Source organism: Emydura macquarii, unplaced genomic scaffold (genome assembly GCF_026122565.2).
Source record: "Emydura macquarii macquarii isolate MOO-44397 ecotype Brisbane River unplaced genomic scaffold, CSIRO-AGI_Emac_v2 contig_1230, whole genome shotgun sequence".
Classification (NCBI taxonomy): domain Eukaryota; kingdom Metazoa; phylum Chordata; order Testudines; family Chelidae; genus Emydura; species Emydura macquarii.
Genome location: NW_027131367.1, coordinates 1,639,979 through 1,658,432, shown reverse-complemented (window position 1 = coordinate 1,658,432; position 18,454 = coordinate 1,639,979). Strand labels below are relative to the sequence as shown.

The 18,454-nt window shown below is 46.1% G+C and overlaps 1 protein-coding gene across 3 annotated transcripts in view; it reads left to right on the top strand.

The window, feature by feature from the left end:
• The window catches only part of TBC1D16 (TBC1 domain family member 16), a 37,897-nt gene that overhangs the window by 13,446 nt on the left and 5,997 nt on the right, over positions 1–18,454 (top strand). For 2 of the 3 annotated variants that reach the window (XM_067547207.1, XM_067547209.1), the window contains 5 exons: positions 14,286–14,483; positions 15,306–15,453; positions 16,447–16,614; positions 17,302–17,450; positions 17,936–18,070. In XM_067547207.1, the coding sequence (XP_067403308.1) occupies positions 14,286–14,483; positions 15,306–15,453; positions 16,447–16,614; positions 17,302–17,450; positions 17,936–18,070 (798 nt within the window). The remainder of the gene's footprint in view (positions 1–14,285; positions 14,484–15,305; positions 15,454–16,446; positions 16,615–17,301; positions 17,451–17,935; positions 18,071–18,454) is intronic. The other variant, XM_067547208.1, reaches the window with a different exon arrangement.

Here is an 18,454-nt window from a genome sequence, read left to right as displayed (position 1 = left end):
GGCTTCACTTAACAGGAGGTTTCTAGTCATTTTCATGTTCAAGGTCTCTCACTCTAGCGCAGGGCTGCAATGTCTAGGATTTTACATGCTTTGTTGCGTTTTCTTCTACAGAGGGCGGTGGTGGTTTAAAATTCTGCAATCCTGGTGAATTTAAAAAACCAAAAACCTCTCAGTTAGTCTGGGACTTGTAAAAGCTTTTTTTTTTTTTTTTTAAGCCTACAGCTGCCAGCTGGAGCCATATATGAACTGGCTCTGCTTCTTTGAAAGAAGTGAAAAGAGTCAGATGACATTCCAGTTTCTCTTTTAGAAAGAGGTTTTCTGTCAAGACAATGTCTGAATAAACCTATGAGGAATTTGCATTTATTTTCAATGTTTGTAGTCACTTGGTGATGACATCTCTGTTCCTGGCATTACGTAGAATGGTTGCAAAAAAACATCATGTTGTAAGTTTGCCATGCCAAATCTTGGGTCAAATTTGTCCTAAAATGTATGCTTCTTAAAAGCAGGTTATCACAAAACCTAAGTGCAATGAAAGTGCATCCATTAACGCTTTTCAGTTTCAGTGGAAAGTTTTTAAAACAAAATATATTCCTCCGATTTTATCTGTTTAATGTATGTGCTCTTCTGTAAAACTCATCACTATAGTATCTGTGTGTCTTCCAAAAATCATTGGCTTAATCCCACGATTGAAGTAGGAAAGAATGATCCCCGTTTTACAGCCTGGGAACAGAGGTACAGTGAGATCATGTTGCACCCCACTCTGTGACAGAGCTGGGAACTGAGCCCACATCTCAGACACCCCAATCCAGTGCTTTAGCCCCAAGACTGCATTTTCTAGGCAGTGCAGCATTTTGCTAGGGCGCAAGACCCTGACAGTGAATTGACTAGACAGGGACCAGGAACAGTTAACATTCTCCTCCCAACAGAAATTCAAAATTAACCAAATAGTGAAAAGTCAGTTAGTTTTAAAATTCTTTCAAGGCTAGTAATCTCAGGCAGAGTTAGTGATATAAGGAAAGAGACATGATTTATTTTAACTTCATGTTTTACCTGCGATTTCATTACAGTGCATGTCAGTGAATCTGGCTCGTATGAGCCATCTGGTGGCTACCCCGAAGTACTTCTGGTATTCATTCAAATGGGTCATGGTGACCTTTTAAAGACACTATTGGCACAGGCTTGTTTTCTTATCTGGCACTGATTTAACAGCCTTTTGCAGGGCAGGTGGCGCTGGCAGGTGACTTGAAGCAGGTCAATAACTTGTGGATATTGCATTGTTTGGGGTGCAGATCTGTCTAATCCATCAGTTTGTATGGCACCTTGCTCCTCACCGTGCGCTGTCTTACACACGCCCTGCAAGCTGGAAACTAGCTGAAATTTTCCATGGGAAACTTTTAAAAAATCTTGTTAGGCAGCACTGTCCTGCATGCTTCCTGTATTCGCTCCCTGGTTTTGTTCCTAGAATCACATGCATGAAAATGGGCTTCTTGTTTCTTAATTTCCTCTGCTGGCTATTCCCCATCTGCATCAAAATTAGTGTGTGGATAACGTTTTTATTGCCAGCAGACTCCTTCTTTTCCAAAGAGGAATAAGTGTCTCCAGTTATCTTCTTTCCTTCTGTTGGTTTTGTGTTGTTTTTGTGAAGATGCTGTGCTTTCTCTGAGGTCACTTCACAAAGCCAAAGTAATATATTTCATAGGCTCTGTCCAATCACAGTTCTGTCCCCCAAACCTCCCACAGCAGCCAGTGACTGAGCACGTTGTGCTATTGTTTAGATGAGGTGTTAGAAATAAGCAGCAGGTGCCTCAGACTCTGTAGAACTCAGATGGAATGGGTGAAACACTTGCTCATCCAGAAGTTATGGTTTCAATGCCAGAATTTTTGGGTAAAATTCTATGGCCTGTGCAGGAATTACTGGGTGAGGTTCTCTGGCCTGTTCTGCAGGGAATTGGACTGGGAGATCAGAGTGATCCCTTTGGGCCTTAAAATCTATGAACAATAGAAAGGTGGGAGTCCCGGAAACTATAACATGCACAGACTGTGCCAGGTGCTGGATGCCTTACGTGCAAAGATAGCTTCAAGAGATTTCATTGAACTGAAGACTGAACAGAAGAGATGGAATTTCCAAGTCATTGCAGGTGCTGAGCCGCACACATTTCACATAAGGAATATGATGTATCTTTCAAATGCAGCGACCATAAAGCACGCAGCCAGGAGCATCCCTGTGATAACCCGCAGCCTCATGCTTAAGGAAGACCCTGCAGGAACATGCTGATGTGTGCAGAATGGGGGTGGGGAGGTAAGGAAATAAGTTAAAGGCATTTTAGCTACAGTGTGAACCGTTAAACAGCAAACTGATTTGTTGTAAATGACTGTAAATTAGAGAGAGTGCCCAGTGTTAAATAAATCCTTTGCTTATCAGTTTGCAGGGCTGTCAGAATCCCGTGTCGTGATTGATGCTTTCTCCCAATTTGCAAAATTCCTGAGGCTAATAGTGAAGGGGAGAGTGAACTCGTTTCTGTACACGTTCTCAGCTCCCTTTTGGTAGAGCCTGGCACCTTCTCTTGTGTGATGTGCTCTCATGAATTTGGGGAGCTGCTCTCTGCTCAGATTGCTATCGCTGTTCGCATTCGCATGCCTGAAGGGAGATGTTCAGTGTGTGAGCTGCCAACATTAATGGTAGCTGCTTAAGTGATTTCATTTGGTGGTGGCGGCATTGGAAATAATTGTTCTCTCTTTCTTTTCTCTCCCATTCCTCATCCCCTGCCACTCCACCATTATTACTGGGTTAGATGTCAGTGAAGGTTGTCTGATCTTTCGAAGGGAACTGAGTCAGGACTCCTGGGTTCTGATATGTGCTCTGTCCCTGACTTATTGTGTCACCTTGGACAAGTTACGTAGCCTCCGTTTCCCTCTCAGTAAAGTTGGGTTTACTGTACCTCCCTTCATCCTGGGCAGTGAATAGCATTTGGCTCTTCTATATAATGTCTTTTAGCCAAAGTTCTCAAAGGTGCTTAACTGACAGTTATGCCAGATCTTGACTGTTGAGTTGTTACTGGATTTTGTGCTGTGCATTGAGACTAGGAATTTTTGTGCTTTGCCCCAGTAACTCCTGGGTAACTGCTGTTTCCCCTAATAATGGATGGCAGCACTACTAGAAAATTTCCACACTTGTGATGAGCTGCAATCACTGGGGTCTGTCAAGCAGCTAGAAACTGTTGTGAGGACAATTGTTGGCGTCAATTCTCCCACTAACTTTAAGTTGGGGTTATGGCTCCAGGGCTCCTGACCCATATCTCAGAATTGTCTCCAGTGGGTTGCACAGGTGGAATTAAAGGCAGCGTTCAGCCATTCAATTAGAACTCCGTTACCAATTCTGCTGCTGTATGAGCCGGAATATACTCCAGCTCACACTTCCATGGCTATGTTTGCTCTGCAGGGCTGGCAGAAATACCTAGTGTTCTATCTGTTAGTCACTGAGATCGGCGGATCTGACTCTGATGCACACACATCAGATTACATCTGTAAGACGCTGACACTTTTACATAACCATTTTTCATAGCAGAACTGTGCTGTAGCTGAGTTCTTGGTGGTCCTAGCCAGACATAAGTTCAGAAAGGAAACAAAACTCTTCTTTCAGACAGTCTGGGTGAAACACACAACGCAAGGAGAAGGCTCCTCTGGAGTGCAGCTTGATGCAATTTTTACAGATGTGTTGCACATCCTGTTGTTAAGCCTCTTCCCTGGGATTTAATCAGTAAATTATCTTGTGAGCAGGGGGAGCTGCTGAGTAACCGAGGACAGCGGCGGCGGCTGGAGCTAGTGGTAAGGGAGTGCACACTGTTGCATCATGTTGTTTTGGCAGCTCCTCTAAGTGGCTGGTTGTTGTTCAGGTCTCTGCAGATTGAACCAAAAGCAAAAAATGACAGGAAAAATGAGCTGAAATGAGTGAGAATTGGCAGAGTCTCAGGAGCCTGTAGGGGGCTGGGAATTCATCTTTCCTGAACACTGCCCCAGCATCACTGCTACAGCAGAAGTGGTTAAATTCTTGTGTACAATTGTGGGAACTGAACTCTGGATTCAAAGCCTCCTGCAACCTATAGCAGCATCTTGTGTCATGCGCTCTTACTTTCTTCTGATGTAAGCCTTGGGGATGAGCCCCGTGGAGCAGGCAGTTGGCTGCCAAACTTCCTGGGGCTTGGGCTCTTCTAATTCCCCAGCACGTCACCCTCAAACTTGCTGTAATTTACAAGTAAAACATCTGCCTGAAAAACAAGTAGCTCCATCCTCACCCAAGACCTCTGCAGAAATGTCCAGAAGCTCTTGCTCCACTGAAATCACAGACATTTTTTGTCCCTCCTTTTGATTTGGAGGCATCAGGGTTGTGACATAGCACGCTCGGAGAGGTGCTGAACAGAGTCACGTACTTGGAAGAGTTTGGCTAATAATAGCAGCTCTTGTAGTGCTTTTCCTCCATAGATCTCAAAACCCTTTACAAAGGAAGTCAGTCTCATTATGCCTGTTTTACAGATGGGGAAACTGAGGCACAAGGTGGTGATGTGACTTGCCCACGGTCACCCAGAAGGTAAGCGGCAGAGCTGGAAGTATAACCCAGGTCTCCCAAATCCCAGTCCAGTGTTCTAGATGCTAGGCCACACTGCCTCCCCATTGGCTAACCTGCAGTTGTTAGTGTGCTTTGTGTCATCTGGTAGTGCTCCAGGCAATAACACCAAGAAGGTGGGACAAAACCAAGAGAGTGAAAGGGTAGAAGGATCTGTCTTGCCCTGTATAAATATTTAAACAGCAGGAGGATTAATTTGGGCAGGCCTTTTTTCAGTTTGATATGCTGCCACATTCTGTGGAAGAGAACAGAGTGACAGCTTCCAACTGAAGCTCATTGAGAGAGTTTCGACGGAGAAGGGGGGACTCTTAGTTTGGGACTTGAGTTCAGGACTATGCAGCAAGAGCAGATGAGCTCCTAAGAAATGCAGACCCTATGTACATGAAGGAAGCCTTAATAATAAAGCATCAGGGGGCAAGAAGAACAGAACCTTTAGGAGATGCCAACGGACTGCCTGTAATGCCTTCCAAAGCTTTTCTGGAGTTGTCAGCAGCTCTAACTCTTGCTTTTAAAATTAACTTTGTCTCTTCACAATTAATGCACTTGCTTTGAAAGAGCAGATTGAATGGTGACCCGGTTTTCAGCCCCATTGTGTTTTCCCTGTGCCATCTTTGTCTCAAATGCTCTGCAAAGATGCAGTTCCCAAGGAGACACTTGACTTGCCCAGGGCATCTCTGGAAGCCACCCAGACTCTGCACAAATGCTTGGCTCTGAACTTCCTTTGGACTTGGCGATTAGCCCTGCGGGGTGGAGGGAATTCAAAGTGTCCGTCTCCAGTGCCAGAGGTCTGCCTGCACATTTCGTGTGGGGGAGCATGCAGGCTAGTTCTCTGCAGTGCAGGGCTGGGCATGTTGTCCTGTTGCTCTGTACTATAACGCCTAGAGATTGGCAGCAAGTGCCAGCCTGTACCTAAAATAATGAAAACTCGAGCTTTGGGTTTTTTTTAGCAGAGCTTTTAAAAGACCCAAATGCTGCCCCTTAAAGCTCCCTGTAGAAGTCAGCAAGCAGAGGTGTTCGTGTGACCAGCAGATGGCAGACTTTTCCCAGCACTGCTACGTGCGGCCAAAGCCAGGTGAGCTGGCTTCTGCCTGAGAGATGCCCAAGAGGAAGAGTGTCTGCTCCGCTCCGCCCCAGCCCCCCTTCTCTTAGACGCGGAAATGTAACCAATGTGAGCATTTGGGAGGCAAGAAAATGACGTGTCGCGATAGCTTTTAGCCATCTGCCAGCGTGGTGCTTCTGCTGCTTACCTTTGTTCTCAGCAGATGGAGGAATGTCAGGATTGTGACCAGCATCTCTCACTCTCTGTGCAAACAATTATTGCTGCTCACATCCACCTTCAGACTAATGCAGAGGGATGGCTTGTGCAGGTGATCTTCCCGAAGCAGATGCAGGGCCATCTCCTGATGGATCAAATAACCCAAGAAACCCTTGCATAAAGCGCCTAGCATGGTGCTGCTGCTGCAGAACCGCATCTCGAGGGACATGGCCTCTGACCTTCCCCCTTCTGAGAGATCTGAGCATGCGGCTGCCTTCAGATCAAGGACAGTGGGGAAACATTTGCTTCATTTCTCTCCCGTAAGGCGCAGTGGAAGGACACACGTGACGCATCGAAAGGTCTTGGTTTTTAGAAGTGTTAGATATGCATTTAGGTGCCATGGTGCATTTTGAATGAATATACTGTACGGGTCTTAGAGTGCAGCTGTTACCCCTCACATCTGATGTGCAGCATCCGCTGCTATTCTGGTCCTGAGTAGAAACTTCCCCTTTGGCCAGACAGTGTTATGTGGACAACCACCAAACCGGAAAGGCCACTAATTATTCACTTCCATAGTACAACTGAAATACCGCGTCCTAGTAGTTGTGTTCTAAAGCCCTGCTTCCTTTGAGTGACAGTGTCTTTCCCACATGTTTGCCATATCCTAGGAAGTGAGAATCACTTAAGGAGCTTTGCTTTTTGGCAAAATAACCTTTTCCTGGGGGCAAAAGATATGGTGGTTTCCTGTAAACATCTGAGCAGGCTCAGCGCTATGTGCAGTTCTTCTGGACTCCAAGCCATTCACTCCATGTTTCTTCAACAAACAGCTCATCTGTCAGGAATGGCATTTCAGAGTCATCGGTGGTATCCCACCTTAGCTAATAAAACGTAGGGCTTGTCTACATACAGCTTCGTGTTGCTGTAACTGTACCAGTTTAGAAACACATTCCCATAATGAGGATAAGTTATGGGCCCCTGCATATTGCTGAACTTCATCCACGCTAGGGAACTGTGCCACTTTCCCTGTATCTTTCTAAGCCGATGAGGCAGTACAAAAATGGCGTGTAGACTAGAACATAATGAAGCAGATTCATTCTCAACAGCAAAAGGACTTCAATGGCACCACATGGTTTCCCGTCCCCCTTCGGGCAACTGTGCACATGGCCCCATTGGATCCCACAAGGGTGCGCTTTGAGAAGCCAAGTCTGCTTGGTAGGATTAAAAGAAAGGACAGCAGCACCAGGTGGCTGTAAGAGGCACTACAAGAAAATGAGTTTTTCCAGGTAATTGGTGGTATTATCGTTGTTAGTTTTTTGTATTCTGGTAACACCCAGAGACCCTAATCAATACTGGCGATAAACTGTGCTTGCAGGTACTCTGTTTTAAAATTTAAGATGGTCTTGTGGGGAAAGATTGCTTTACCTCGATTAGAACAACAAGGGCCCTTTCTAAACCCTTGCAGTGGTATGCAAAGGAATTTATGTAGTCTATCACCTTGGCTCAGTCCTTGCATAATAACAATTTTAAGCACTCACTATAGCCCTCTAGAATAACCTTTTAGTCAGCTGTCCTCTTCCCCCTCTCTCTTCTGCTACCTTGGAGAAACTTTTTCCCGTGGGGAAGTCTCTAACATGGTTTTGTAATGGCAGAAAGATTCTGACTGGGTGGTGCTGACTGTGCTAACTTTGCGTCAACAGCAGCACAGAACGTGGAGAGTAGAAAACCTCCTGAATTCCCATTTCATTGCTTGGTGCAAAGAATATAAGGACAAAGATAATCTTCAGGGCTTTCAAGGGACTGCAGTTTCGAAGGCTTGATTGTAATTAGTATAATTAGTTTACAATTTTATTTTTACATGGATGGAACTGCAAAAAGAAAAAACCCACCACCACCAAAGAAATCCATTGATTTTAAAAATAAAATAAACACTACTAAGAACACTCCCATTTTCCAGGCTGAAAGGTAAACATTCGTCTTTGGCCTTTGCTGAGAAATCACTTTTTCCATCTCAGGAATTTTTTTAAGTGTTACATTTTGATTGATTTATTAATGAATTAAAGGCCTGGCCTGAGGTGCCCCTTCTCTGTATGAAATATTGTCAAAATCTGTCATTCAGCTTTTGAAATACTTTCCTTTAAAACGAAGACAAAGTTTGCATCATTGAACGGTATAAATGATTCGTTATGTTGGCTTTTCAGGGACTGTGTGTTTTTATTCATAAGCCTCGAACTGTTAGCCCTGTCGCTATTACCCACATCTAACAAAAGCTTAAGGAGAAAACCTTTGCTTTGGTTATACCTAAGCAGACTTCACTGGTTTATCAGTCTGATCTTTGGAAAAGATTACGTGTGTGTGTGTGTGTGTGTGTGTGTGTGTGTGTGTGTGTGTGTGTTAGTGTTAGTGTTAAATTCTGCAGTTTGATTGGCAAAGGACAGAGATGGATCCACTACAAATGCCTGAGGGCTTTTTTCCTTCCCATTTAAATTCAAAATAATCAAGTCAAGAATTGTCCGTTTATTTGGTTTTCCTTTAATTTATTGTATAGTAGTTAGGAGACCTTTTGGACAGGGCGAGGGCTGTTCTCATAATGCCCTTATTGCCAGCCAGATCCATTCTGCTTCCCTCCAGGTCACTACTATTCCACGGTAGGAATTAGTAGGCAACAAAGCCTACAGTGTAGTGAGCCGTCTTGCTCAACGGTTTATATTGAGCTCGGGCAGGAAAGGAGCACCCCTGTGCTGCTATGGAGAGAGCTGCGTTCTCAGACTTGCTTTTATATCCACTGATTTTGGGTGATAAACCACTGGCTGACATTTGAAATGGATGTTGTGCCTGACTCTGAGCTTGGGGCAAGCTGTGCATTGGGAGAGGAAAAGCTGCTGTACTTTCATCTTGGATTGAAGTGTGCACTTAGACCAGACCAGACCAAACTGTTTGATCTTTGCGCCTCAAGAACAAACGTGTTGTGCCCATCAAAAAGCAGAGTGGCACAGTCAGGTTTCCGTCCATCCTTTTTGCTGCCCAGGACTGCAGCGCTTTATTTGTCACACTTGTGTTCCTGGAGTTTAATGCTCAGGGAACGCCATCCCTGATCGTACTGTTAGTGTCTTGTGGGCAGGGAGAGGAAAGGGCGACTCTAAAAGCTGCTGCCTTCTCCTGTGGTCTGTGCAGATGAAGTGATGGACGCTTATGCAAGTGCTAGTTGCAAGGCTTTCTTCTCTTTCTGTTTCGTGAGGCACACATGTCCGTGCAGTCCAAATGTAAACCGCTCCATGCTCTGAACATATTTAATGGTCACATATCTTCTAAAAGGGCTGTTCAGTCCTCTGCCTAGCATTGGATTTCAATGAGGAAAATTATTTTTCATAACCATTTATTTTCCCCTTACACTGAGCTAAGCCAAGCAAATTTGCCGGGAGTATAGTGCTCCTAATTTGGTCTCCGATGACCTCTGCAGCCATGATTGGCAGTCTCTCTTGTCAGGAAAGAACTTGGGCTTGTAAGCTAGGAACGAGCAGAACAAATGCTCTAGGACAGCGTCAGCTCCCTGGAGGACAAAGGCTAAAAAAGGTGAAAGAAGTGCAATTACAGGAGGTTTTCAGCACGGAAAGTTAATTAGCTACTAAATAGCATTTAGTGCAGTTCAGTGTGGGGAAATTTATGTTTCGAAAGCAAATAGATCAATGGAAAGCTTGTGGAACAAGGCTTCAGAAAATCCACGTTGGCATTCAAGCACTTTCTGGTGTGATGTCTTATGAAGTCTTTCTGCCAAAGACGAGATGGATTTACAGGAGTGAGACAGACAGACAGACAGTCTGCTGTTTTTCCACATGCTTACATATGTGTCCTTATATGTGTCCATGTTTGTTTATTTTGACATAAACTTAAGAAGTTAAAGTTCATTTTTCTCAATGTCAAATAACTTAATTTTTTATTTTAACCATTCACAAACATCAGCATGAACTGAATCTGTACAAGCGTATTAAGATTATGCAAAGTTTTTTGCATATGTTCCAGATCTTATCAGCCTAAGGGTGACTTAGCGCAGGTTTTAACCTAGTTACTGCTCCCTGTTTGAATATGTTACTCAGACCTTCCACCAGACACTCATCTGTCATGTTTTGAGCTGACACTCCACAATGAAAGTTGTGGGTTATAGGGGTGGGGATGGGTTGGAGATCTAAAGACCTGCTTTGGTATGATGCCTGTAAGAAATTAGCCAACCAGGATTTGGTCATAACAAGAGAATAGATCGGAATCCAGTGGTGCACGTTGTCAGCCTCTGTAACCACCCAGTTGTATTACTGTAACATCAGTCCCCCTTCCTCCAGATGTTACTCTTGTTACACCTTTGTTTCAAGATAACCCTTGCCTCAAAGAGCTTACGAACTATCTTCCTGTGTGTTCATGCAGGGCCTTGCACAGGGTGGCTCTGGTCCTGATTAGGAATTTAGGGTGTTACCGCAACAGAAATAATCTGGCTTTATATTGCACTACACTGTTGGTGTCTGAGCGCTTTACAAGATAGCGAGTCAGACACTACTGCTGTAGTAGTAGTGGTAAATTCTGCTGACATTATGTGCTCAAAACTAGCTCCCGCATAGCTTTGGACATTAAAACGACTAGTGTGACGGGGTTATTGCCTTGCATAGTCTCTCTCTAAGGGTTGTGGACACTGAAATGGGTGGAATGTGTACACAGTTGATCATTAATTACCCAAGAGAAAATACTTGTGGCAGTACATCACCATCTGTTGTTTCTAACTAACAAGAATGAGGCTTGTTTTGAGGCAAAAGAGCAGAGACTTAAGGAGGGAGATGCTTAAGTGAAATCACGAATGTGTCTGTTCCGGTGGGTTTCCTGCATTAGGTTTTGCTGATGCTGCTGATAAAGTTTTTGTTTTTTTCTCCAAGTCCCTTGCGTTCTCAGGGACCATAGCACTGGTTGTGACTTGTTTTAACTGCAGTGTGTTGCAAATCACGTGTCTGTCTATTTTCATTGGGTCCTATAAGCTAATATCTCCCTGGAATGTTTTTTCAACTATTTGCTTGGACAGAGCTTGTGCTGTTCCTGAAGAGGACAGTCTGGTACAAGGCTCAGGTCTAACAGATGCAATAATCGAACTTTTCAGTGATAAACTAACAAATCTGGAAATTCTCTCCTGACGTCTGTGGCTTTTGTGGGGTAGTTATAGTTGACTCTCAAAAAGCAAACTAAATTAACAATGACCGTACCTCTAATATTCAGTCACTGCAAAGGAAAAAACTGGTCTGAGTGTAAGATAACTGTTAAAATTAAATTACAAAGCTATGAAGTCTTTTCAGAGGCATTCATCGTTAGGATGTACAAAGGGGAGAGCATTTATGCTTCTAAAGATAAAACACGGAGGTTTTATTCTTAATCATTAGTTGTGAACAATCTGAATCGTTGAATGTTTTTGGAATTTTATATACAATATATAATCTGTCATGAGCATTTCTGTTAACATGTGCATTTACCAGCTCCTCTGTTCTCTCTTCTTAGAAGGGGACTGTGTGTGACTGTGTGTCCTCCTTACAGTTCATGTTCAAAAACAGGAAGAACATTTAAGAGTCTCCCTTGTCTGCACACTTTTGCCGCATGCTGAAGCTCTAAGTTCTTGTTGGTTTTTGGAGTCCAGAGGTGGTAAATCCACACATGCTCTGCTTCAGGTCTCCTTCACTTAAAGTGGTTGCATGAACAAAGTTGTTACTAGCTGAAATGTCTTCTGAAAACCAGTGACTAATGGCTATTTGTAAACGTTGTCTTTCAGAAACAATTCCAGAAAATGTGGTGGTGCCAATAACTCCATTTGCAGCTAAGGTCTCCCAGTACTAAATTTGTGAGACATTAGTTGGCTCTCTGACACCACACGTTGTGAATAGTACAGGTAACTGCAACTAGCAGTGCCGCGCTTTTTATGTATGACTCATAACACTTCTCCAGTTTAGGAGCAGACACGATGCCCAGGACACAGACTCAGTGCTGCTCCTTGGCATGGGAGTACTTAACGTTGATCCTGTGATTCCCACATTTTTGAATGTTGTGGGTTGTTGCTTCTGCAATAAGAAAGCCACACTAGAAAGTGTCCTCATACTACTGGGTTCCATCCTCTTCTCTTACTGACCAGTGCATCTTCGCAAGGGTTTCAGAACTCATGGTTGGCTCTGCTTAGTTTTTAAACTAGTTTGGGTCATTTCTTCCAGGAAAATCATGTGTAACCAGCTGTGTTTTTAACTCAGTGTTGCTCCATAAGCCGTAGCTGCTTGTTACAGGCAGTCCAGTGCAGGGTGTTCTGTGCCAGGACTCATTTACATGAATGTATGGTGGTGTATTTCTGGGAGGCATTCCATGCCACAGATTTACCAGATAAAATAATACTTGATTTTCACAAAACCAAATATAATTAAATCCTGGAAATCTGCTTGCAGCATAGATGACATTCTAGCTCTAATTTTAATTGAACACTGGCAGGATCCAGCTGCCTTCCTCAGAGGCAGGGCTACCTCCTGAAAACTCCTTTCTTGCCGGGTTGACGCCCTTGTTCTATTTATCTTGGTGGAGACGTGTGATGTCTGCTCACGGTATGATACTGCCAAGTCTCATCCTAAGATCTCAAAGCCCCAGACTGGCTCAGATGCTACTTTTGGTTTGGACCATTCTTCCGGGCAGTTTTTGCTGCAGAATGTTCACACGCTAAGTAGGGCAACTCACTCATCTGACTAAGATGGAACAGATTTTATTCCAGCCTTATTTAAACACCAGATGAGAGAAGAAGCTGCGGGTTTATTTCCCATGTGTCTGGGTGCTGAGCTTTCAAGCCATACAGTTGAACTAGGCTGCGCATTAGGACTCTGTTCAAAATGTAACCCACAACGAACTGAGATGTCCAGAGACCTGTGCCTTGGAATGCAGCGACCTGGTTGCTGGACATGAGGCTTGCCCCAGAGCCGGATTGTCCCTGTTATGGAGCAGTGTGGCTGGGCCTGGGAAGCCTAGTGATGGGCTGTGCCGCAGATACATGCTGAGTGTGTGATTTTCAGTGTTCAGTGCCTACATTGTTAGATAAGCGGATTAGAAAACATTGCATAAAGTGGCATGGCAGGGGGCTGGCTTTATACCTGCTCCTTGCCTTGTTTTGCAAACCATAATTTCACAGTGGAACCCATTCAGGGCTCCCTTAAAGACTGTTCAGATGGATTGGCCTTTTTAAGAGCCAAGGGGTCACAGCTTCAGATTCACTAATTCCCAGTGCACAGATTTGGGGGGGGGAGGTGCCGGGCATGGTTGGGGGGGGGGGGTGTTAACCTAAACCCAAACTATCCTTTGGGCACAAATATATCCTCCACTCAGCTGCTTAGTTTATGAGAAAGCAGAGTCTGACTCACTGTCTTTACTACTTACTGGGTTAAAGGCTTGTCTGTAATTTACCACTTCACTATCCAAAGTTTCAAGCGTGGATGTGGAAACCATTTTTTGAAGTCTGCAGATATGAAACTAGGCTTGTTGGGCCCCCTTGCAAGTGAGTATCAGGAAATGTGCCCTAACAAGGGAGACACTGCCTCACAATTTTATGCGTTTATTAAATTTTTTTCTAGTCATTCTAGCTACAGAGAGAACATACCAATTGAGTTCTCCAGTCAGTGCTGCGTTCTCAGTGTGCCCCACAGATCCTAGTCCAGTCAGGGCCCTGAGCAGCTGAGTTCTCTAGGGCAGTTGAGAAAAAAAGTCTGTCTGTCCATACCTTATCCACTCTGTGCTAGTGGAGCTGCGGCAGTACCTGCCAGTCATCTGTGCCCCTGTTACCCAGGATGGAAAAGCTAGGGGATCCATCAGCTGCTATGCACAGTGGTATGAGGGGCGCCTGCAGATCTGAGCTCCATGACACAAGCTAGGGAGGGAAGGAAAATGGCCTTGGACTGGCTCTCCAAATTGCACCTATCACACAACAATTGACATCTGCTTCCTTGTGGAGCAGTGGGCAGGATTTCCCTCCACCGAGTGTGAACTGCCTCCATCTCAGTGGGTTAACTTTGAAGCCTCTGTCTTAATTTTACCCCTCCAAACTGCTGTATGTCTGGGAGACATGGACCGTCTCCAGCACCTTCCCAAACCCTATCCGCTCTTTGAACACTGGCAGCAAGTAGGAGGGCTCTTCTGAGTACCGACCTTCTGGGTGATTGGTTGGGGGAAGGGGAGAGCTGCTGCACTTTAAAATCATTCTGTTCGGAATAACATTTAGCACCGTCCCCGAACTGCATAGAGTTCTGCCTCGTAGCTCCGTTAGCCAAAGCCGTTTGTCCCCAGTAGAGACCAACGTTACTGTCACATCATACATAGCCTGGCTCTCTGGTTAACGCACTACTAGTTTTGCCCCTCTCTGCTGTGTAGGGAGACGTGTGACAATCACGTGACCTGCTCAAACAGCTCCACTTCCAGCCTTGACAGCAGTGCCCAGTTCCCGGAGAACAACAGGCGAGCTCAGAACTCCAAATGGGACGAGCAGCAAAAGGTGTTTGCCCTGGAGCAGATCTGTGGGGTCTTCAGAGTGGACCTTGGACAAATGAGGTCCCTTCGCCTTTTCTTTAGGTAAGAAAAGTAGTTCTAGATCTTCTATCTGTGTTGTGGCCTCCACCCATCATAGTGACACGCGGGTTTGGGGAGGGTGAGTGTGAGACTTGTCAGGGTAGCGGGAGCTGGCTTGTGTGGAGACCAGTTGTTTCAGAAAGTCTCTTCTGGAGCCTTTCTCCAGTCGTGTTCTCCACCTGAGTGCAAGTGCAGCCTGCTGAACTAGCTGACCTCCAGGCAGGGCTCTTTCTGGCCTAGAGGAATCCCTTGAGGAAATCTTTGAAGGTGCCCAGTGCTGGTCTGGTCTTCAGAAGAGAGAGAATAGCTTGGGGGTGGGGAACAGCTCCATCTTCAGGACTTCCCCTCCCCCACTCCTCTGTGCTCTCCCTGCTGCTCCTGTCTTCTTCCTAATGATAAATACTGGGCTGCAGCTTTCCCTCCCCACCCCACCCCCCCCCCCCCACCGTTCGTATTGGACCCTGAGAGGTGTCATTTGCAGAGTTCCCACATCCCCAGGAACTGGCTCTGTGTGCACTGTTTGCCCCCAGCACCTGGCAGGAGTTTAGTTCCTTTGTGTAGTCCAGTGTTTTGACCTGGCGGGGGAAGGGACAGGAGCAATGCTATCAGGCACAGCCAGATTCCCATAGAGCATCATCTGCTGTCAGTAGGTCCCCATGCAACCTCGTTCCCTGGGCTGCAGAAAAGTTCTGCCTCCTTCAGCAAGAGGCAACTTGTGTGTGCTCGTCTCTTTCTAGCCTGCTGTCCACCCTCACCCCACGTTATTCTGGGCCATAAAACCCCCTCTTAAATGTGAATTGTTCTCCCCCTTTGATTGCCCTTCAGCGATGAGGCATGCACCAGCGGGCAGCTGGTTGTTGCTAGCAGGGAGAGTCAATACAAGATCTTCCACTTTCACCATGGTGGCCTGGATAAACTGTCGGAGGTGTTTCAGCAATGGAAATACTGCACGGAGACCCATCTCAAAGACCAGGTAACCGAGCCAGGCCTGGGGAGGTGCAGATGTCCCAAAAGATGGCGGGTCTATCTGTTAGACCTGCGGTTTTAGCCGTGGGTGGGGTAGCGGTGCTTAAAGTGGCGTCTTAATGTAACTAACCCATTGTTGCTTTCTGATGTGCTTGGACAATTTAGGGAGATGCAACAGCCGGCCAAATCTTCACTCCCTGCTGCACCTGATCATCCGAAAGGCGTGCTTAGGTGTCTGCTTTGCTAGATACCGTAGCTAAAGGGGCTGCTGGTGGGAGGCAGCTAGATGGCTGGCAAATCAGCAGTATTAGATCTGAAATTCTGTGCGTCTCCCATCCATTTTGTGGAGCCTGGCACTCTGCATTTGAAAACAATGTTTTGACAAGGCACTTTGCCATATTTTGCTCAATCTCCATGCAGATGTGAGAAGAGCTCTTTAATTAGCTGTTTAAGATAGTGTCTGTGCTTATTAGAAAGTGATTTTTAAATTCCCTTCCTTCTCACCGAGCCCCCTGCTGCTTTCCTTATTATGGTAGCATGGGCTCACTTTTGCATTGAGCAACCTTTGATTTTGAAATTAAATGTCAGCTGCGGTTTTGCACTGGGATCATGAGTGCCCTCAGAGAGAGCCTGGCAGTGCAGTTCCAGCTTGCCTAATAGCAACCCTTTCGTGTCTGGCCAATCGTATGTAATTTATGGCAGGCATTCCTAGCAGAGTGAAGTTTTGCTGGAAGCAGCATTAATTTGGTTCAGACCAGGGATAAGGTTGGGGGAGGAGTGGAAAGAAACTGTTTTTCTAAATGAAGCTGGTATGCAGTGCTGATTTTTAATGACTCCACTCGCTCTTGTTTTTCTGATGGTTGGTGTTCCACAGAAACCTTCCCCTCCCTCCTGAATGCCAGCTCTTGGCTGCTAATCCTAAGGGAGCTGCGCTAACAGGATCTCCTGCTTTAAAACCTGTTGGTTTAGGAACTTTGCTGCTGTTCTGTCTCCCATTCAGCAGCTTACTGACGAGAAGACCTGCATGCAGTTCTCAATCCGCCGCCCCAAGCTGCCATCCTCAGAGACCCATCCGGAGGAGAACACATACAAGCGTCTGGATGTCACTGCCTGGCTCAGTCACCTGAATGACTCTGGACAGGTAGAAGAGGAATACAAGCTGCGCAAGGTGAGGGGATGTCAGCCGCTGCCTTGGTCCGTTTGCTCTTTCCTTCGCTGGAAAGGCCCCAGGTAGCAATTGAAGCAGTTTGCTTCATGCTGTGGCAGGCACTGATCGTCTTTATCCTGGGAGACTATTGTGTATGGTGCTTGGTTGGAAGACTCGCTGGGAATGCAATCAAGTCAGCTAGAGGCAAACTAATGGAACATCTTTCTGAGCAGAGAGGGTTTACTGTCCTGCTTCTACCTGGTGGAATAAGTGGCCTATTGTCCAATTCCAGACATGCTTTACCATGCAGCATGAACAAACCAAAGAAAGCGATCAAGGCTCCTGTGTCAAATAATGCAAGGCTTTGGACCAGTACTGAGTCCAAGTCCTTAGAGAAAAGTTTGCTGAGAAATGCAGCGTCTCCAAGATTGGGGATTAAGCCGTGACATGAGAGCGACACGTTAATCATAGAGCCGCTCTGGGAGGGGGCATGTTGTTGACATTGAAATGAGCCTGATTTGTCTCTCATATGGGATTAGAAGGCTAGTGCTTTCCATATAAACGTGCAAATTGCAGGAATTTGAATCAAGGCATTACTTGTCAGGAGAAAGCGGTGAAGCCCCCATCGTGCAAGGTCTGGCGATTCCTTGCTGTGGTGTTTGGAAATTTAACAGTGGTATTTATTGCAACTTTTGCACCATCCTACAGGCCATTTTCTTTGGCGGGATTGACGTCTCTATCCGGGGTGAGGTCTGGCCCTTCATGCTGCGCTACTACAGCCACGAGTCCACGTCTGAGGAGAGGGAGGCGCTGCGGGTGCAGAAGAGGAGGGAATACTTTGAGATCCAACAGAAAAGGTGAGCAGGAAGAAGCCCTTGCTAGAGCTGGGCCCCACCCTGCTCACCTCATCTCATCTCATCTCATCTGACTGATCCTGAAACAAGAATGTGCCAAGACTGAATTACAGCCTTGCCCTGAGACCCGCTGAGGGGAGTCTGCTAGGGAGGCACGACTACAAGTGGTGTGAATAAAGGGAACTTCTCTGCCATGGCTGACTTCCTGAGCACTTCGAGCTGGTGCCATTTCATTCATGTCAAGTCATTTGAATTCTTTGGAGCAAGCTTGCTCAAAGCCAGGGTTGTAATTGCCTGGGCATTGCTACATTGAGCAGCTGTTCCAGGCAAGCTTTGGAGCCCTCTTTCGGTGATGAGAGATGACTGGAGAGGGAGGGACTGGTCTCTGCCCCCCAGGCTGTGATGCCCAGACTCTTTCCTGATTGGGCCCGTTGTTCCTTGTACACATGTGCCTGTCAGGTGTGCTCATGTCGCTGCTTAATTTTCAGGCTTTCGATGACTCCGGATGAGCACAAAGAGTTCTGGCGTAACGTGCAGTTCACGGTTGACAAAGACGTGGTGAGGACTGACCGCAGCAACCAGTTCTTCCGTGGCGAGGACAACCCAAATGTGGAAGCCATGAGGTGATGCTTCTTTCAGCTGGACAATATCTTTCCCCAGCATCCCAAGCAAGGAACCCTACTGAATATATAATAAACTCTGTAAGGACTGCGGTAGCCTAGGGAGAGAAGCTTGAAAACATCTGCTAAGGGACACCATGGGCAGGGCAGCCTGCACCCCGTGATGCTGTCCCTGCGTCTCCTACCCTCACCGCCTCTCTCTGGCTGTGGTGACCCATGGGGACAGAGAAGACAAGAGGTGAAGGCAGCTGGGAATTGAGTTGCTGCTGGAGCATGAGAAGTGATGGGATTGTTGTGGGTGGCAGGATGTGTGCAGTGTCCAACTTCTCGCTGACCAGGTGGAAGGCCGAGCGCTCTAGTGCCGCGCTCGAGGGCATGTGACCCTGT